Source organism: Megalops cyprinoides, chromosome 3 (assembly GCF_013368585.1).
Source record: "Megalops cyprinoides isolate fMegCyp1 chromosome 3, fMegCyp1.pri, whole genome shotgun sequence".
Classification (NCBI taxonomy): Eukaryota; Metazoa; Chordata; class Actinopteri; order Elopiformes; family Megalopidae; genus Megalops; species Megalops cyprinoides.
The window spans coordinates 26781384-26803464 of record NC_050585.1 but is presented as its reverse complement, the minus strand read 5'-3'; the positions used below and the strand labels follow the sequence as shown (position 1 = coordinate 26803464).

Here is a 22081-nt window from a genome sequence, read left to right as displayed (position 1 = left end):
GGGTTGTGAGGTCATACCTTCTGAACCGGTACAGGAAGCTCGTGTTCCGGACGAACGTCTGGTGTAACGATTCCACAGTCAAACAGGAACTCCACACTGGGGTTCAGATCTAGAGGGGCTAGAAGAAAGGGGGTTTCAGGGCATATCAAGATTTGTTTTTGACTAAAAGGTCCAAACAATGGCCCCTATGGACATACTCCAGTTCAGTTAAAAGGCTGGAATTTTGGTGAAGGCCATGTGTTATCCAAATGAATGCATCACTGGAAGAACACAGACACAGGAATGATAATGATAATTCTGGAACAAATGCTATAATACAGTCACAGTTCTCCATTAACACATGAAATCTGTATCTTACATATCTGTATCATATCTCTATCATACTACTTAATAGTAATAACAACCACAAATATTGTTGCAAGCTGTGATTGCTGGTGTCCAAGCACAATTAGGTTAATTGCTTAGTGTCTATTACTTGATCCAGACTGCATTCAAACATCCAACACTATTAATACATGGCTCACTGGCATACTTATTACAAATGCCACTAATTCACTGGCTGGTAGTGGCAGTGGTTTACTGTGCAGCCACTTTTTCTCCTCAGTTCAGATAGACCATTATACAAGAATTGCACATGTGAAATTTTGACCCAACTGGCCCAACAGTTCATAAGGCGGTTCATAAATATAGGCTTTTGACACCTATTTCATGATGGCTGCCAAATCGTGTGACATATGATGGTAAAATTTGATATATCATTTGGATGTGGCCTTGCATATTCATACGAAAATGTCATAATTTCATTGGCTTGTAACGACCATGATTTTTTATGAGCAATATTCCCTTTACAAATACAAAGACAGCAGATCATGGGGAGTTGACTTAAGTGTAGAAAACTGACTGCGCCACCTTTGCAAATTGATTGGCATGTGACATATTGTTATTTCATGCAGCAACTTTCCTCCTCAGTTTAGACAGAGGATACCTGAAGGGTCCCATGTATGAAATTTCACATCAATTGATGTTACAGTTCATTTTTAAGTGTTTTTTACACTTTACAATTTTGCATAAAAATGTGCATTTTCAAGGTCTTGTAGAGTTCATGTTTTTAATGGAACATTCCTTTATAATGTGGAAAATCATTGTGGCCTTGCCATTGTGCAAAAGAAATCTGAGAATGATGCAATGCAGAATGATCTTGGCTCATATTAATTAGCAAATGGCGCAATTTGATTGCCTTGTAGCAGCCATGTTTTTTATGTAGCAGCTTTCACTTTTCAGTTCAGGTTGGAATACAATTAACTATCATTTATATTAACTTTTGGTGCAAATTAGACGAACTGCTCATGAAAAATCATCCTTTTTTTCTGATACTACTATCATGCCGGTTAGCTCAAAAAACTAGTATGGTGGATTTTATCAATCTTGAGGCAAAGTGTTCCCTTGTAAGGAAAGGAACCTGTGTGGCAAGTTTTGTGACTTTTCATCAAATGGGTCAAGGGAGCTGCACTTTTGGAAGTGCCGCATTCAATCCAAGTTGGCCACCAGGTCATATGGCTTATGGACACCATTACAGAACATTGTACGCTCCATGGCCCTCTAACATGTTCCTTCAGCTCACACCTTTTACCTTCCTCCTCAGATTTAAGATACACCAGCTGTCACTTAGCCGCTCTGGCTAGCATATGTTCACAGTACATTCTAAATCAAACCTCCTCTGCATGATTCAACTTCAACTTACTTTTGGGGAGACCTGAATCCAGGTCTGGACCAGGCTCATCCAAAACGTTGGCCATCTTGACCGCCATGGAGAGCACATCGTCTTGGGCTGGGCCAAACAGGTCACAGTCCTCCAGCAAGCCCTCTGCGCTCTGGTTACTGGCCAAATCTCAAAGAGGAAATAAAGGTAATGTACTATTGACCACACATACCCATACACATACAAGAATGCAAAGGTTTCTCATAAAAGGATCCTCCACAGTAACAAAAAATAGGGGTCGACTGTTTATCGGCCTGGCCGATTATCGGATCCGATATTCAGGATTTTTACGATTATCGGAATTGTTTTTTTTTTTTATCCAATTGCCAAAAAAATAAATTAATTAATTTAAAAATGCGCTACTTTGGCTCTGATGCAGCCACCACTCTCTGTCTGTAGTCACCACTCTGTGGTCTCAAGCAATGTCAATGTCCTACCCACATCTGATAGGCTATTACTTACTGGCATGTAACCAATCAACACTGAAGGCTACTGTGTCACAGACAGGCACAGGGGAATGCATTTGAAGACTGGATCAGCTCCGGTGAGCGAGCAGAGCTGTGTTTTGAAGGCAAGGCGGCAGATATTGCCAAAGTTGCAATAAACATCACTTATGATCTATTTCTATGATAACAAGCATGCCCAGTTTTCCAGTTACACTGAAAATGCCTGAATAATGCATTTTGTTGCAGTGATATACAGTTAACTATAACGAGATAATAGAGTTTATTTATGTAGTGATAGCTATATCTTTGAGTAATGTTGGTGCCAGTGCAACTGGAACTTATTTTAGCTACCATATTGCGAACGTAACATTACTCGCCTGTACGAGTTGGTGTTTTTACATGTTATAGGTAGCTGATGGTCATAATAACGTAAGCTAATGTTGAGTCTCGTAGAGCTCATTTGAATGTGATAGTGAATGTAAACAAGTTCATTTGTTGATCCATAATTTAACCAGCAAAAAAAAATTGATAGGCTATAATGTTATTTCTTGGATGTCACTTAGCAGGGCTGGTCATACAACTATAAAACACCTCAAAACAACTATATTTTACGTTTACATTTTCATGCTGTTCTTTATCTCAAACCTCATTTGGCAGGCAAATATATGAACCAGTTTATCTCTGACTGGTGTCTAATCAAGGCTATCCTTTATCTCTAACTCCTTGCAACAGTATCCTCAGACAGTAGCTTCTATTATCTCCGTGTGTAGCTTCAGCACATTTAAGTGGCTCTCTTACACCAAAGAATCCATTTTTGGATCCATTTTTGACTGAAATAGACAGTGACCCCTTGAGGCACCATGCCCCCAGCCCAAGCAGGTACAGTGAAGTAGTCTGAGTTTGAGAAATCAACTGTGATTATAAATTTGGTCACAAACTCACTGAAGAATGTAAAGTTAACCTGTTCTGCTATTTAACAAGGCTCTTCAGCGTGACTTTCTACTATAGAAAAGGTATGAAACATTTTACTAAATAGCAGTTAAATTATATTTTAACAATAGTGTTTCTAGAAATGTAAGAGTAGATCACATTAGAAATTATCTTGAGAAGGATGTCCTGACTACAGAGCAAAATTGCCATAGATCGGTGCAAGCAGCAATTTTATAATTGCCAGCAGTTATACAGACGGTCAGAGCAACCCATTATTAATAAGGGGGTAGCTGGCGAGCTCCACATTGTCTTTCACAGAAAATTAGCAACTTTGTATCCGAAGGTGAGCAGCACCTAGCTAGCCAATATCAAGCAACCAGTATTTATCAACCTGATATCCCGATGCTTGTATGTTTTGGTACCTAGTTACTCCACCTGTAGATTTCTAACGCTAGTCATAGAATCCATCTGACTGATATAGTGATCTCACTCCCCAGCTCCTGCGCTGCATAAAATCACTTGTTTGCATGTCCTCACATTTGCGTGACATGAATATCAGCTTGTCACTATTTGTATATTGTTATGGCCACTTGGATGACAGCTGTCAATCATCCGCAAGCATTTGACAGCCAACTCACTGGAAGCAAAGTATGACCGATTTGCTGATGGGACCTTTAACTGCTCATTTAAATGCAACTGTAAACTGCCTCAGAGAGGTGCTGGGGAAAAGACAAAAAGCTATGAAAACAAATAACACGGCAGACTTTTTTAAATGATTTATGGCATTTGCTAGTTTTTCTTATTTTCTGAGTGCAGCGCTAACCCTGGGGTTGTCTTCACAAGTAGCAGGACATTGAATTATAAAATTTTACCATGTCCCCTCTTGTTTTAGGTTTTTGGTTCAGTTAGCCACACAACAACCTGCATTATGCAAATTTCTACAATCCTTTTGACCAGCCAGATTTCTAACTAGCCTGAGAGCTGCATTTAATTATCTGATTTACCTACCTAGGCAGGCTGACTGATTCATTAACAACAGCAACATCACAAGAGAATCACTCTTTTCATTTAAAAGTACATAAAAATCTATTTAGCTTCATGCAGTATTTACACTTGTCATATAGCAATTGATTTACTGTGTTAGCAATTTCTGGTAAGTGTTTGTACCCGTTCCAAACTGACCTGAAGATAATACATAATAAAAAAGATATTTTTCTCAATTAAGCCTTGTCTGTGCATGGTTGCTTATTCATAACACTGTCCTGACACAGCACTTTGTATTTTCGCAGGCAATTAACTCACCACTTGTGCCTGACTCGGCGCTCTCTCTCTCTCTCTCTTGCACACACAAACGCACTGAATCCTGTTTCTGGAAGCAACACCTGTCACTGACACACACACACACACACACACACACACACACACACACACACACACACACACACACACACACAGTTTGGCAAAGGAGGATGGCTGCCAGTTTTTCAAAGCAGACCAGATAATTACCACACAGATCCGAAGAGTCTTTGCCCATCTCTTCAGCCTCCGCAATCATCTCGGCCATGGCCAGGATGTCAGCCTCCAGCGGGTTGGACGGGATCTTAACTTTCAGCTCCTCGATTGTCTCAACAATCTTATCGGCATTTTCCAGCGTGGTGGGAAGAAACATAGGGACGGGAACCTTGAAGAGGGGAAAAAAGAGCGTAAACTTTATTAGTACACAAAACAAACCATTACCAAATGGTAAAGGGAAATTCCTTTCTTGCACAATCTTGCGTACCATTTTAAGGTTGGGTACTTACAGACTATCACTACCTTCATTCAGTGAAGAAAGCAGTAAGCTTTTATTAGCCTCATTTCTATAAAAAGTGTGAGCATTAAATTGTAGTGTATTCTGTAAAAAAATCATGTTTTCCCCCTTTTCTCTTTTTTTGATTTCTTTCTAAATACATATATGACTATATTTCACACACTTTGTGCACATCCCTAAGGAGCTCATTTTCAGGGCTGCAGATACCCTGTCTGAACAAATGTTGCTGCGAGAACACATAGAATGCAATGTCGAGAGACCAGTCCACTTGGTCATTTACAGTCTACGAATGAGGGGCTTCTAACTGATTCACGCTTTGCGGTGAAATCTTCCAAACATACAGGAAAATTCACTAACAGGGTTAAGTTTGAATCCAGCCTTTTCTTTACAGTTGTGATTGTGTGAGGGTGTATGATAATAAACATGGTTCGCCAAAGTCCCCTCTGCTGCTCCTGCTACACTGCTGGGCGGCAGTGTAGCATAGTGCTTAAGGACTCATGACCAAAAGGTGCCGGTTTGATTCCCCATCGGACCACTGCTGCTGCAAGGTACTTAACCCACAATTGCCTCAGTAAATATCCAGCTGTGTAAATGGACAACATTGCAAAAAACTGTAACCGATGTAAGTCGCTCTGGCTCTTAAGTGTCTGCTAAATGTAATGTAATGCTCCAGGTGGGACTTACCGGCAGAGGCATGGCGAAGGGCACGGGCGCGTACTGGCAGTACATGTGCAGTGGCACTGGGATGAAAACGGGCACAGGGACGGGCAGCATAAAGGACTGGGGTGTCACAAATCCATCTGAAATACACCCACAGGAGGAAACCATCAGGACACAGGTCTCCAGCATTTCCAGTACATGGTCTACACTTAAAGAGCACTGGGTGGAGAGAAGTATAAAAAAAAACTGCACTTGACATTACCTGTCTGGCAAGCCTGTGACTTGGTTTCAGGTTTACAGGTGACAGATCTAGTCTCAGTCACGGGTTTGCATATGGAGGCCTTGTTCTTGTGAGGCGTACTGGAAGTGGGCAGAGGCGGGGGAGGAGAGGGCGAAGGGGAAAGCTGGGCTGGCTGCATCTTTCCTGTGGGCTAGGAAAACATCAAATTTTCAAAGCATTTTTTTTCCATTTAGGAGTTTTCAAGCAGAATATTATAAAAATTGCACTAATACATTGTTTAACTTAGAGGGTAACTTAGCATCTTCAACCATTATTTATTTATTACCATTATTATCATAGGTATCCATTTTGAAAAGCTTTTTGTTTTACAAGTTAAACTCCAGCTGAGTTGAAATCCTTTTGCAGTTTTGTCTAATCTAACTCTCATATGAAGCCATCTCTTGATTTCTGTGGATTGTAACAAATTACATTTGTAAGTAAAAAAAACACCCAGTTATGGAGTTAGAAATGCCTTCGTTACTTTAAAGCTGAGATGGACTCTCAATGCCGTGCTGATCTTTAGATTTAATCTACTCTGTATGCCAAGCTGGTTTGTGTCTTGTGTGGAGCCTGAATTTCTATCCATTTAAGCTCAGCACAAGCAGTACGTGTACAGACAAAACCAGCTTCAGAGCACATTCACTGCAGGGACTGGAGGTAGACAGGAGCACTGTAAGACGAAGTACACACTTCAAATGTACACCGATGAGCCAAAACATTATGGCCACTCGCAGGTGAACCGAATAACGTTGATCATCTCCACACAAGGGCACATGTCAAGGTCTGGGTAGATTAGATGGTAAGCAAACAATCAGTTCTCGTAGTCAACGTGTTGGATGCAGGTGAAATGGGCAGGAGTAAAGACCTGAGCGACTTTGACAAGGCCAAATTGTTATGGCCAGACGGTCAGCAGAGGTGAGTACCTACCGACAAACCACAAACCGGCGACAGGGTGTTGGGCGCCCAAGGCTCATCGATGCACAAGGGCAACAAAGGCTATCCTGTCTGGTCTGAACTGACAGAAGGTCTACTGTGGCACAAGTCACAGAAAATTTTAATGATGGTTACGGGAGGAATGTGTCACAATACACAATGCGTAGCCACAGACCGGTCAAGGTGCCCATGATGACCCCTGTCCACCATCGAAAGCGCCTACAATGGGCACGTGAGTGTCGGAACTGGACCTTGGAGAAGTGGAAGAAGGTCGCCTGGTTTGATGAGTCCCGTTTTCTTTTAGATCACGAGGATGACCGTGCATGTGTGCGCCGTTTACCTGGGGAACTGATGGCACTGTGGGAAGACGACAAGCCGATGGAGGGAGTGTGATGCTCTGGGTAATGTTCTGCTGGGAAACCCTGGGTCCGGCAATTCATGTGGACGTCAATTTGATACGTGCCTCCTACCTAAACATCGTTGCAGACCAGGTACACCCCTTCATGGCAATGGTATTCCCTGATGGCAGTGGCTTCTTTCAGCAGGATAATGCACCCTGCCACACTGCACACATTGTTCGGGAATGGTTTAAGGAACATAATGGAGTGTTCAAGGTGTTGCCCTGGCCTCCAAATTTTCCAGATCTCAGTCCGATTGAGCAAATGCGGGATGTGCTGGACCGACAAGTCCGATCCACGGCGGCTCCACCTCGCAACTTACAGGACTTGAAGGATCTGCTGCTAATGTTTTGGTGCCAGATACCACAGGACACCTTCAGGGGTCTTGTAGAGTCCATGCCTCGGCGGGTCGGCGCTGTTTTGGCGGCACACGGAGGACCAACAGCATATTAGGCAGGTGGTCATAATGTTTTGGCTCATCGGTGTATATGTAGCAGTAAGTTTCAACAAAAATTTTGAGATTTATTAAATAAAAAAAACTTCAACGGTTTAATGATTCAAGGCAGCCACCTGCATATGTTTTGAAGGTTCATACTGAGATTAGAAAAATACTTTCTTGTTCCAGGCAGTTATAAATGAGGTGCCCATTCATCACTAATTCATTGGAGAAAGAGAATGTCACAAACAGACGATGGAGTAAAAATTTCGCGGAAAAAGAGTGATTTCTCTGTTGTGAAACCTACTCGTTGCCTTCCAATATGAATACCTACTGTAAGGTGAGGAATAATGTAGATTTTTCTGTGAAATTACCCTTGTATTGCTCAAAAAATATATTAGACTTTAAGCTATTCGAGTTAATTCCTGGAATCTTAAATGCCTTCATAGTAAGTGTACAAAATTTGAAGCTATGCAAATCTATAATTGAACACATTCCCAGTACATATGAGGTGTTGAGGAAAAAAAAAAAACTTACGTCAATTTTCTTTGCAGCAGTGGGGGGTGACTTAGACTCTGGGGACTGACCTGAAACATCAGTGAATGTATACAATTTTAACAGCCAATTACTGAAAGCGGCATACACATGTAAACACTTTATAGACATGGTGGAAATTACAAAGGCTGTGAGTATTTCAGCAAAGTGTTGAGAACGGTTCCAGAAAAAAATTTACTGCAGGAGCACTTCTCGATAGCAAGATTATCGTTAGAATTCACCCAGCTCATTAAATTAGCAAATTCACTTGTGGTGCCAAACAGAAGAATGTGAAATGTGTGCATTTTACAACGATTCCACGCTGACGGACAACCACTTTGTGTTTTTCATCTCCTCTGACTCATTATGACGGCTGGCCGGGGCTCAACACCTGATCACAAACCACAATGCCCTGTTCCACCAATGTTTTCACTGATCGTAAGCCATTAGAAGAAGAAGCCAGAAGTGCTATGAATGTTGGGGGACTGTTATGAGGTATTACAACAATGAATGACCAGGTTTGTTATGAGTTCACGAGTTGCCTGTAGAGTGGGGGTTGGGGGGATGGTGACGCACTGTTGAGCAGGCTCTCTGGACCCTGCTGGGTGTCCAGGTTGGGCTGGTTCTGCTGGCTGTAGAAGCGCAAGAGGCACTGCTGGTCACAGTAGTGCTTGATCTCCCCCCTCCAGTGGATGGTTTCCAGGAGCTTGCCTTGCCGCTTACAGGCATGGCACCGGGCAGCCTGAGGACGGGAGGAGGGAGTGGGTGGTGAAAACAGGGCATTTTCAGCAGAGCTTTTGCGCACTCGTGTCCATTGCCCATGCTCCCTCTGATACATAACGTGAGAGAAAGTGTTTGGACAGTAACATCTGAATATAAAAAGCTCTTTGCTCATCTGTGTGTGATCAGCTGAATCATTAAAGTGACCACAATTATCTGATTTATGTACAGTAACAGAAATAACAAAGATCTTGTGAAATCTTCAGTATGCAGTTCAGACTGTTTTACTGTGAAACTCAAAATCATGTTTAGTAGTTAGACCATTATAAAACTGGGGACAAACATGAACATCATGCATCCTAAATTTAATTTAGAAATTAAGGATAACAGCTTCAAAGATCACTATGCAAAGTAGAAATGTACTTAAATTTGCTCCAGACAAGGAACCAAACAAGGAACTCAGGTCTGAAATGTTTTGAAAGGGCCAAAATGAACACTCTGCCGTTATTCAGCTTTATGAGATAGTGAGCTCTGAGGCATTCTTGCATCGACAAAGATTTAAGACACACCGGGACTGGAGAGACGCACAGGAAAATGTGAGGATGCCATGGGTCTTGTGACACAGGACAGGTGTTCAAAATTCCACACGGTCTGGCGAATGACCATGGTGTATAAATAGTGCCACCCGGCATACCTTTAGGTACCACAGGAGGTATTTGCTCTTGCAGTCCTCACTGCAGAAGTCCCACGTGTTGCCGTCCAGCTCCTCGGTGACGGCTCGCGTGCAGGTCTGGGAACAGTACGTGCAGTTGATGCAACACAGGCCCAGGTTTTTGGTGAAATCTTGTTTGTACAGCAAGATGCAGCCTTTAAAGAGGAAGTGACACGTGAATAAAATCAGGCTGACAGATACTTACATTTCTGAATGCATGCTCAGCCACAGAGCCATGCCCTGCATGAATGGCTTATACTGGAGTGTGTTGTGGCTGGATGGAGACCGCTGCCACCACAGACCTGCGCAGGCTGGCCACCCAATACCCCTCCTCTCACCTTCACTGCAGAAGTTCTTCTCCACACCGGAAAACTTGATCTTGTCGTGGAGCAGCTTTTCCTGCTTGCAGTGCTCACACACAATCACCACGCCATGTAGACGTTTGTAGTCCTCACAGCACTCCTTACAGCAGAACTGGAAGATGGAGTCCTGAAACCACAACCAAGAGGACCTTCAAAAAGCTTCACTTCATAAAGGTTTGGTTTCTGGCAGGCACTGAGTGAGGAAAAGCCTTATCCCCCCCCCACACCATTTTCAGCCTAAGTGATTGTATTTTACAAATTATTCCTGGATTGTAGCAATGAAAAGCTACAACGTTACCTGCCAATCTAAAATTTCTGGCTTCCCATTAAACACTGTGTGGCAGGAGTGGCAGTTCAAGTGGATATCACCATCAGGGCTATTGTTCTGAAAAGGAGAATCAGACAGGATCTTTATTTAGAGACAAAGGAGGCAAATTTTGCTGTTTTTGCCAAAGGCTCAAACTCCACAATTCCAACACAAACAAATCCGAGCAGGAGCCTCTTGTTCAGCCTATTTTATTTGCAGGCTTTATTGCACATTTCACAGAAACAAAACAAGTCTTGCAGCGGTTATTAAATCGTTCGATTCAATGTCCACCGATAAAACCCAAGTGCATTTTTCACGCGAGAGCATTCCGCGGAGTGACCCTTCCCTACATGTCGAGCCGCTTTATGATGCACTTTTACTTTAATGGGCTCCAGAAGTGAGCTGGGGTGCTCAAACACAGCTGCTTGGTGTGTGCATTTTTAACAAGCATTTTTCTGCTTTACAGGCCTCCATGGCCAAGTCTGTACATCACACTGTAAATATTAAGTGTTCATTTTATATCACTTTCAAGCCGCTTTAAAAAAAAAAAAAAAAAACACCGCCGCAAGTGTTTCTGCTAAAGAACGGAGGCATTAAAACTCCCAAGTTAAAGAAATTAATGTCCACAACAGGAGAACAAACATTTGCTGAAGTTTAGACATCTGGTGCGCACACTTGAATGTAAAATGTGTCTAAAAATGAGCGCACGATCCGCTCAGAAGACCTGGGTGGGTGCTGCAGGCTGTTACGCAGCGCCGTTAAGGTGGTGAGGTAGATCAGTCAGAAACCAGTGTCCTACCTGAAATTTGGTCCAGCAGCTGGGGCTGCAGAACTGGTAAACGACGCGGTTGGTCTTGTAGTAGTAGGCGGGCTCAGAGAGCGTGCGCCTGCAGAAACCGCAGGGCCGGGCCGGAGCTGGGACAGGGGAAAGAGGCACCCAATCACTAACTGCGGTACTCAGAACATGGACGACAGAGGATCTGGACGACAGAGGAACCGGACGCCCCTGCCCCCGCCCCCCGCCCCTCCCGAGGGCCGGACCCCTACCTGTGTCCCAGGAGGCTTTTACTTTGTGGGACGTGATGCAGCAGACCGAGCAGAAGAGGCCTGTCCTCCCGTTGCTGTCTGTGTTGGACAGCATGTCGAAGTTTTTACAAAGAGTCTTGCACCACTGGCATGGTAGTACTTTGGTGTTTTTCTGAAACAAAAAAAAGTTAAGATCAAAAATAATGGCCAATATCCAACCAGCACTGGCAGAGGTATACTAACCAACAATGTGTCACTTCTTAACAACATTTTAATGTGCCAGGAAGGTGCTTTGTCATGACCCCCCACACTCTCCCTAGAAATGCATCAGTACTGCTCAGAACAAAACACAACTCTATCATATGTAGTTATTTTCCCTACATTGTAAGATATTATTTACAATTACTCTGTTAACATGTTGTATCTAGTATATACTTAAAGTGACTGCAGGCACATGTTGAAAGATAGGACCCAAGATGAACTTACTAGCATCAACGATAAAAATATCTTCGTAGCTGAAAATAACAAAGGCACTGTCCTCACGGTATACCATTATATTGTAGGTATGTTTGCATAGAATCACATGTTCAGAACGACAAATGGCTAATTATGTGATAACACAGCAAACCTTTTGAAAACAATGTGCTGGCTGACCAGATGGCTAGTAATGCATCAAGCTACCAACAGCAGAGCCAAATGACAGAAAAGAGGCAGACAGCAGCTATTTATTGCTGCTTACATGGTCACTGACTTAGCTAGTGAGCTAACTAAATTTTCATTTGATTAACAAGATAGCAAACCTGTTAGTTAGCTAGACAGCTAAAGAAAGCTTGCTGTGTTCACACCTTGTTGCTGTTCCACTGCAAGAGCAGGGCAGGAACTCAAAAACACCAAATATCTCATTTGACATGCTATTCTTTACTTTTAAAGTCAGTGGACTTGGACAGAACTGATGTTTTGGATGGGCTAAAGGTAACCAAAGAGCACAAGATGGGCCAATTAAAGGCCCAAATGCCTAATTAAAGAGCAATGAATCTGCAGTTTTGTCTTGGCTTTAGCTCTCTGGCTGACGGACGCAGTGAGCACACGCTTCCCTTCAGGGATGCTGTGTTCCGTTCGACAGGCAAAGGAGAGTACGCATGACAATGCCAACTGCATTAACGGAGCGGAACAAATCACACGTCAGTTTACGAGCGGTCTCTGAAACTCCCCTCTTACACGTGAAGGTGAAGGCAGACCACGCGCAGGCTCGAGAAAACGCAAGCGGGATACCTTCTTAAACTGAGCCAGACAGGCGGTGTTGCAGAACCTCCTCTGCTGGCCCTCGTGGAGGAGGTGCTCAGCGCGGGCCGCCTTGGTGTAGATGTAGAGGCCGCAGCTGTCACAGCAGCTGGTCTTCAGGCCCTTGGTGGCCCGGAAGCGGGTGAAGCAGGCGTCGCTGCATAGGTGATGCACCATGTTCCCGTTGCTCACCTCATGGAGGATCTGATGCGGGAGGAGACAGAGGCTGGAGATCCCCTCACAAGCAAATATACTGACCGTGCAGGGTAGGGGGAACTGCTTTACGAAAATGATCATTATCTCCAGATTTTCATGTTCACTACACAGGTTTGGCTATGTGGTGAATGGATGACATGTGGGACAGCAGTTGGTTGACGTCACATCACAATTTGCTTAGCAGACCACCTTGTTCAGGGTAACTGATAAGGTCAGCGTGCCACACACTGTCCATTTAAGCAGCTGAATATTTTCTGAAGCTTATTCAGTTTAAGCGCCTCGCTCAAACACAACAACGCAAAACCTGAGAATCAAGCTTGCAAGGTTCTGGTTGCAAATCCAGTAACCATGTAACCCTGCCCCCCACCCCCCACCCACTGTAACTACTGCCACCATCACCGAATGTTTACTTGACCACTGAATCCGAGAGCAGCTACCTTCAACCTGGTAACACGGAGAACTAATGTTATTCATTGATAATGCTGGCACTAACAGGTCGCAGGCTATATAATGTGTGTCTCAGTCTGCAGAAAAGACCACTCAGAACAGCATTACCGACACAAAGCCTGCAATAAAGAATGTATACCTTCATTATATCACTGTGTGGTTTCACAGAGCTTGGCATTAAAAAGTGCTTACTTATTTTTAATAACTTTTATTGTACCGATTTACTAATGGCTAACAGATGGTGGGGGGAGAGTCAAACCAGAAAAGGGGATGCTTTGTGCCAGCTCTTTGGAGTAAACATAAATTGTTGACATTTGTGTGACTGAAATGCACAGAGCAAGCATGTACGCATAACATGAGGATACATTTTACATTTTTAACCTGAACCACATAATTTATTGTTACCTTTTAAGATCTACAACAAGGGCCGTGCAGCCTTTAAATGGAAAGCACAATGGCTGTGCTGGCTTATTTCTTATGCTATTTCACTCTGGTGTGCTCACAAACTGCATGCGACATGAGTGTTTCCTATGGCTCTATACAAAGGACCTGGGACCATAACCTCCCAATAATAATTGTGTTTTGTCACTGAAAAAATAAGGGCTGTAGATGAACGAAGGCCATTGCATAGCATGGTTCTTCACACCACTAGGACTACACCTACTATGGAGATATACCATTTCTTACCGTGAAGGAGAACCTTCGCCTTTCCTCCAGAATGGTTTGTTTGTTCAACTGTCAATTTGTTAAATGTCTAAGGATTGTTGTCTTTCCAATTTCAACCTTGTAAATGACTGAGCACATCAATCAAATTCATTCCATACAGGTTAATTGTTTATTGTAACTGTCTTTATCTGCATGAGCCAGCCCATTGGTTAATAAGCCACACCTGCCTAATTAGGCATGTTAAATACAGGTCTGTGGCTGGAGAGCAGGAGGCTCATTTTTTTCAGCTGACTGAGTGCCCAGGCTGGATGTTTATTTGTTTGTTGGTTTTTTTAAATGAATTATTGTTTTTTTTTTAACCCTTGCACTTTTTGCTCATGTTTGTGAGGAGTGTCAGTAAGCTTCTCCACACTTAGCATCTGAAATGAACAAAGGTTCACCCTACTACCACGTCATATTGAGGAAAAAACTGGAAATTATTTTCTCTAGGAACAATTCAGTAAGACTAGAAAATGCCACTTAATTTGCAAGTCTACAAATACCTAGCGAGTCCCACCAAGCTCTGGTCTACTCTTCTCTGGGGGAACACTCTTTGGTATCCTTTAAAATGTGCATTTGAGAGTGACAGACAATGAAGACTTTCTGGTCAAGCAGATTCATGGTTCTGCTCCTACCTCCCCCACTTTGTGACACATGCTGCATCTCGGCAGTGTAGCATCTGTTATCAATGGAGCACGCGCCTCAAACTGAGCCTCGTAGAGAGAAAGGCAGACATTGTTGCAGAATTCCTGGAAAGAATTGGAAGGCCCCGTCTGGGCAAAAACAGTGTCTTTCACATTCCCAATATCCCTGCAAAGAAGAAAGTGAGAAAAAGGTGTATGAGAAATATCTAGAAAACTCTCACCAGTTTAAGTTGACTCCTATTCATCCCAGAACAATTCAATAACAAAAACTCTACTGTGTGAAGGTATATTAATATAAAATTACATGTTCTGACTGGAATGAATGTTCAATTTGCAAAGAAATGGTTTGAAGAATGCCAAAGAATTACTTTTTGCAAAACACACAAGGCTTTTTTCTGGGTGGTCTCTTGGCATAGGCAGAGAGGCACACAGAGGAGCAGAAGAGCTGGGGCATGCCCTTCCGCTGGTAGGCTGTCTGGCCCTTCTGCAGGGGGGTCCGACAGAAGGCACAATGCATCTTGGGGGGCGGTCGAGGCGTGTCCTGTGATGAGGGGGGAGCTGCCCCAGGCTTCTGGACGTGGTCACGTGAGGGGGTCGTGTGGGACACGTGGCGGCCAGAGACGCCGGTGCTGGCCTGGGTAGCCAAGTGTTGAGCCCTCTGGTTTCGCATGGTCACCCTGGACGAGCGGCGGGGCAGGGGCGTCGTGTGTGGGACGAAGTCCTCGTCCTTGGGGTCGTCCACCATGGCGTCCGAATCGTCGTCGTCAGAGAGCTTGACTACGGGGACACAAACATCCTTGAGTGCCGCATCAGTCCAAATCTCACACATTTTCTCTAACAGATCTTTCCCCTTAGTAAACATCCTTGCTGGCCTTTCTTAGAGAAGACCCGATTTACAATTCAAGTGCGTCTTTCAACAAGTTTTTCATTCAAACTATAATGAATTTGTTTCAAGGAGGAGTTTACAAACTGAATCACCTCCATGTATTATGTACAGTTGTGATGGATACACCACTGGCAAATCTGAGATCAGTTTGCTGATCATGAAAATGAATTTGCAGATCTTCAGTTGAGTTATCCCAGTGACTCACCACTGTCTGACAAGCTCTGTGACGCCCGTCTCACCTCCCCTCTCCTCAGGCGCTGAACTCTCCGACACTCCTGTTCAAGAGAACAACTTCTCAAAAGTCAAACCAAAAAACAAAAACAAAATGAATTTCGACTGCATTGATTCATTGTATGACATTAGCAAGGACTGATCGTTCTCATTACCAGTTTGGCAAGTCTGTTTTCAGAAACAGTTGCATTTTCAGTTGGACTGGAGGCTGCGGGGAAGTCCTTAGCTAAACGTAAAAGAAGATATCCACAATCATGTCCTCTGTGGACATAGGTTCTTATGAATAGAAAGACCATATGAAGACAGGGCCAGTACAAAACATGTTCACTTCAGGTTTTTAAAAAGTACATTTTCATAAACTTAACAATTAATCTTAACTCTTAAAAAATTTCGTGTGGAATTTGGTGAAATATAAGCCAAGTAATAAAATATACATATATTGTCAAGTAATAAAATGTCACTGCCAGCACTGAAACGCGGACGGCACTCAGACCCCGACTCTTACCTTCTGTTGCTGTTCCTGATTTAACTTCACTTAATTGTGGGTCCACACTGCCCTCTGCTGGTACACATGCCAATTTTTCCTTCACTGTCTCCTCACCAGTGGCTGTCATTTGAATCCTATTTGTCAGAAGGGTATTTGTGCTGGACTCTAGTTCACTGAGGTCAGAAACAGGTTTGCTATCCTCCGCTGACTGCATCTTTTGGTCAGACGAGACCTCTAGCAGTTTTTTGAGCTTATTCTCAGAGTGCAAAGTTTCTCCTTCAGTAAACGAAGGCACACCTGTGCCACATGTACTAGATGATGGTGTGCATGGATGCAGTTCTGCAGAACCTCCCTCTTTGGTGTCTGCGGGTTCCTTGCCAGTTCCCCGCTTAACCTCATCAATGTCCATACCGCTCCCGTTCTCACCACGCTCTGTTCCCTTTGGCGACGCGGCTTCAACGTGGTCCTGGTTAGGTAACGTTACATCAGCTTGCCAAAACTCAGAAGATGGCCCAGGGGGTTCTGGAAACACTCTGCTGTAGAACTCCTCTACATGTGTTTTGGAAAGCTCCAGCGAGTCCGGGTCCCCCAGTATATTTAGACTGTCTTGTGTTTTCTGCCTTTCCCTTTCAGACTGGGTTAGTGAAGGCGTTCCTGAAGCAGGTTGCTCAGAACCAAACTCGTCCATGCCCAGGAAATCGGAACAGGAGACCTCCATGGTGGACTGCGCAGAGAGCAAGTCCCGTCGTAAAGTTTCATTAGCAAGCTTAAACGAGTCTAATGATCCTGCACCTTCCGAGGAATCCATAATGCATCCAGTTTACTGATTAAAAACAAAACGAATGACATTAGCACATGTATTTTCCAAGTTATATAGGAACATGTTTTATCCTATGAAAGAATGCAACACTAACGTCGCATCAACAGCCACAGAAGCATATTTGAATTAAAATTATGCTTAAGTTGTCCAAGTTAATAGGTTACAACTACAATTGTGAAATCACTACAACCAAATTTTTTATAGCTAGCTAGACCATGTTGAGTTGTAATAAGGTAAAAAAATATTGAATTCTGTTGGAGAATAATGGCATTAATTTATGTTTTTACACGGCCAGCTAACGTTAAACACTAACTGGTGATGAAAGTAGCTAACGCTATAGGCCCCCGCCTCAAAGTAGCAGGTTTTGCACAACCCATACAGCTAGCAAGCTAACTAAAACATTCAGAGACAACTTGGCTACATTAAAAGGAAATGCATTCCTTTGGTATTTCTCATGGTTGAAATGAGCTAACTGGAGCTCTAATGGGGCTGTAAAAGTGAATGATACAGTTCAGAACGTTATCTGCAGCTGACTGAGTTGCTAGCTAGCCAGATATACATGCTAGCATAACAGCTAGCAGCTACTGAGCTACTCGTGAGTGGAAACGACTTTAAACGTCAGCAAACCGCACCGTGCGACACCACTGCGGCTGACATTTTAAGGTCTACCTGGAATAAAAAAAATGTCGCTTTTCGAAAATGACGACAGGACGTATGCTCTCAGTACTGCTGTTGGCAAACGTGTACGGGGTCCGCGCCTTTCAAAATAACAGCTACAACAGCAGTTGCAGCTTTGCTGCAAACAGGCAGCTTTTACGAACCTCAGCTTTCATTGGCCAATTGAAGTGTTCATGGAAAGCTCGCGAGGCTCAAAACTGTTCACGATCATGCACAAGATGTTTTATTTCGCCCAGACCGCTAACTCAAATTTCCCCGATGCAACCGTCCTTAGACACCGCACGTCAACTGATGTTATTACACACACTTCTTCACAAAATAGCCAGTTTCATTAAAAGAAATAATATAGTTTGTTTAATGTTAACGATTCACAACGATGTTAAACTGTATCTAAATCAATAGCTACATTGCACGTTATGAAACTAGTTAGACTATCGTAAATTGTAACATTTTGACGAAGTGGTAACAAAAGAGTGCTTCACTGGGTATAGCCTAGGCTACTTAGTTGCAGGTAACTGAAAATTTTCAGTTCGGTTCAGAGTGGGTTTACGACTGAAATCATTGTCAAAAAACACTGCACCTACTTGTGGATTACATAACCAAGTCGATCGGCGTAATTTACAGTGCAGAGTCTGAGCAAACAATCAGATGATGAACAAAGTATGGCTTAGCAGGGATAATATCAAAATATGAAAGTTTTATGGATGCAATCGACTGGAAGACTGATAGAGAGAATGTGTACATGCAGGCAACATGCATATTTTTACAAATTACTAGATTAAACAAACCATGTCACCTAACTGCTCAATAAAATTGATACATGAATCAATTTTTACTCTGTCACCTACAAATATTTAGCTATGACCAATGTAACACACTGGTCTAAGTAGCCTACAGGTTTGCCGGGTCTAGCAGGGTTGTCGCCATTTTTAATATAGACGTGTCATTATTATTTTTTTTTTTTTTTGGGGGGGGGGGGGGGGGTTGTGATGTGATTGACATTGCGAAAAACAACGCATATGTGTAAATGTGTTTGTTGCTACGATTTCGTACCTCAAAAGCTCCAGGTGCGATACTGAGTTTCCCCACTGAGTGGCGGTAGTTAGAAATGTAATTATTTTAGTCTTGCGTTGGTAAATATCATTTAAGACCACCAAACAACTGTTGAATTGTGTAATTGGTAGCTGAAAATATGAAGTTTATGCTTAAACTGATATATAATTTATATAAGTAAGTATAATATTTAGGGAAGTCCCGCAGTTTTATATGTATTTTTTATTTTATTTTGTAGGCATTTATATAGGATTGATCAATTGACTCTGTATCGATTGTGGACTTGGATGAATTGCTGGGGCAGCGTCGAATTATAGTATATAAGTAAAGTATCGCAGCATACGACGCCATCATCGGCATGTTTTAAGAGATGACATCAGTAAGACTGTGGTCTTCGTGCACAGATCAACGTTAATTCAGCCTGACGCAAAGAGATGTCCTGCCCGAACACAAATTGGTTGGTCTACATTCTTCACTGCTATCGCGGTCATTTGAAGACGTCTTGGAGGAAAACTGGAAGTAAAGTTCTTTGTGATGCGCGCTAGTTCGTCTCCTTCTCTTCAGTCTCCTGGCTATCTGAACATCCTGACTGGTACTCTCAACTTTTTTTGCAGTGTAATGTTCCGTCTTCAGATCTAAAACGCTTTATGAATGACTTTAAGAATTCAGCGATTTTACGCACTTAAGAGTCGTCTTTCACCCTGATTTTTAATCTAACAATGGGATATGGTTTAAAATAACCTCGCTCTGTGGCTATTTATTAGATCTGTGAAATCTAATTATAGATTAAATTTAAATTTAAATTATAAATTAAATTATAGATTAATTATAGAGCGTCTCGTTGCAAATGAAACATTAGTTCCCACTTCATTCAACTAAGGGAAGTACAACAGCAGAGCAGAAGCATCCTAATGATTGTCAGTATCCGTGGCGACGTAAGTGCAATTCGGGTTGAACGTAAACGTGAACTGGATTTCTCATGAAATGGCAAGGCATGCCTCAGTACACTCCCTCAAAACCAGGCTCTATGCAGCAACATACAGACACTATAGGGTTGTATAGCCCATTCCTTCAATATTTTAGCAAATTACTCTAATTACAATGGTCGATTTAAATGGGTCCAAAACCCCAGACACATTTTATAACAGACGGAACACGTACAACACTTTTACTAAAAAATAAAGTGTATCTTTGTGCAACATGTGATTGCACCGAGTTTCTAGTTTACACAAGTAGCTATAAGAAAACGCTGGTAGCTGGAATAGCAACTATCTTAAATGTTTGATATCAACCAGATAGCGAAGTCTCATACATTACTGCAAGGTTCTCCGTGAAGAGACAATACGTCTACCAATTATTTGCTCTCTGGTTTCATAAAAAGTAGGCTATTCTATGAATATTCACCCGGGTGAGTGCGGAGAGTTCCACGGCATAAAATATAAGTACCTAGTTAGCTTGTAGCTACCTCAGCTTCCTAGCCCACTTTGCGCTAAATCCGCCATTACTGTGCGGCACAAGACAAGATCCACACATCCAATATTTTACAATACACCTACAGCCAGTCTTCATCACATCACTCAGATGATACAATTAACTGGACGTATACGAGCAAAAATATTAAAAATAATTACATCAGTAGCTAATTAAACATAACTCACGCCACTATATCACGCACCCACAGGCTCCAGATCCGATTCTTTTTCCTCAATTTCTAACTATCACAGACCTTTTTTGATGTCAGAAGGGGAGGGACGTGAAGGTATGTGCTTGCAAATATCAAGTCGCAGAAGGTTGCGAGTTGGGATGTGACTGTATTCCTGTGTCTTGTCTCCATTTATGTAAGGAAACCTGTAGCTTATGGACTGTTTTGTATGGGTTGTTATCGTGTATGTCGAGTCGTAAAACGGAGACAAGATTGCGTAGCTTGTGCAATAGCTGATGTTCATGAAAATTTAAAGAGAAGCCACGATTGATCAGTAAAAATAAGCTACCATGAAAACGAGATTTTTATGCCTTTAAAAACACTTCTAGCTACATAAAAAATCTCTCTATATATAAAAACCTTTAAAACACATTCATTGCTGTTCAACATACTTCCCATTACATATCCTTAAAATGAAAAAAGTTAAAAATGGCTGAGTGAGACTGAAATGGAATAAAAATTACCCAAATTCTAAGACGGGTTGTCCTTTGGCATCATGAAATAAATAAATTAATAATTAATATTGTTGCACTTAAATCGGGGCTCTTCAACTACTTTTCATGGAGGCCGGATTTTTTAAAAACATGTTGAATAGTTCAAGCATTTTCCACTTCCTTCTGAAAAAACCATGTCTACGTATATTAAAACGACACAGACACATTTTTAAAATATGCATAGCTATTATTTATCACATTCAGAATAAACGATTATCATTATGTTCTGCTTCTTATTTGTGGTAAATCATCAGTTCATAACACGTATATTCGTAATCAACAAATAAAACAATTATTTATATTAAAACAAATGTTTCAGGTCTAAAATCTGTAACAATTCGGAAACAGAAATAACAGGAAAACTACATGTACTCATGGCACCAGTGTCCTAGACATACATAATAAAGTTTACTAGAGCTACAAGCTTTTTTTTTTTAATTGTCAAAAGCCCAGAAGTAGGTGGAATAGCCCTCTCTTACAGTATGTGTGAACAACAGAACAAATAAAATTGTATCCAATGTTGATGTGTCCATGTTTTAAAAAAATCACAGTGGTAAACATCATCAATGGCAGTTTATTTGTCAGTTTGCAGTCTTACGTACATTTTTGTCGATCATTTGAAATTAAGGACACGTTTTACATAAAGTGACTTGTGATAGGCACAAACAGTTCATATCAAATATTTTCAGAACATATCTTTTTAAAATATTATACCTCAAAGAAAAGTTACGACAGAGACCACATAGAAGATTGTGTCACCATGAATATGTGTCTTCAAGCTAAAATCAATGAATGTCTGATTTTACAGCAAAAACCAAATTGAATGATTGCATAAACAGCTAAAACTGTGATTACTTCAAAGATTAAGTCAAATTATTGTGCCATGTCTGTGTTCTTTGATGTGCATTCTGCCTTTCTCGTTGGTAATACATTTGATACAGACCATATTATAACTACCTACTGCTATCCTATGGGACTACATCAGAATTAATTAGAACCAGACACCAGCTGTGCCTTCTGTTTCATAACTTACAAATTGTATACAACGTGTATTGCATTTAAATGCTAATCCTCTAAATAACAAACAATTTCATAGCTATAATTGCTTCCTAATCTTTCCTAAT

The 22081-nt window shown here is 42.0% G+C and overlaps 1 protein-coding gene across 1 annotated transcript in view; it reads right to left on the bottom strand.

Annotated features, from left to right (window-relative positions):
- Positions 1-20450, bottom strand: part of LOC118774248 (zinc finger MYM-type protein 3-like) — a 29187-nt gene extending 8737 nt beyond the window's left edge. Inside the window, exons 1-19 of the mRNA XM_036523444.1 lie at positions 20420-20450; positions 16229-17033; positions 15879-15949; positions 15698-15767; positions 14975-15383; positions 14598-14772; positions 12586-12798; positions 11335-11485; positions 11087-11202; positions 10279-10365; positions 9957-10107; positions 9601-9773; positions 8763-8928; positions 8190-8239; positions 5868-6036; positions 5630-5745; positions 4642-4816; positions 1742-1888; positions 18-118 (exon numbers count right to left, since the gene is read on the bottom strand). Coding sequence (XP_036379337.1) covers positions 18-118; positions 1742-1888; positions 4642-4816; positions 5630-5745; positions 5868-6036; positions 8190-8239; positions 8763-8928; positions 9601-9773; positions 9957-10107; positions 10279-10365; positions 11087-11202; positions 11335-11485; positions 12586-12798; positions 14598-14772; positions 14975-15383; positions 15698-15767; positions 15879-15949; positions 16229-17018 — 3330 coding nt within the window. The 5' untranslated portion in view covers positions 17019-17033; positions 20420-20450. The remainder of the gene's footprint in view (positions 1-17; positions 119-1741; positions 1889-4641; positions 4817-5629; positions 5746-5867; positions 6037-8189; positions 8240-8762; positions 8929-9600; positions 9774-9956; positions 10108-10278; positions 10366-11086; positions 11203-11334; positions 11486-12585; positions 12799-14597; positions 14773-14974; positions 15384-15697; positions 15768-15878; positions 15950-16228; positions 17034-20419) is intronic.
- Positions 20451-22081: the final 1631 nt, after the last annotated feature.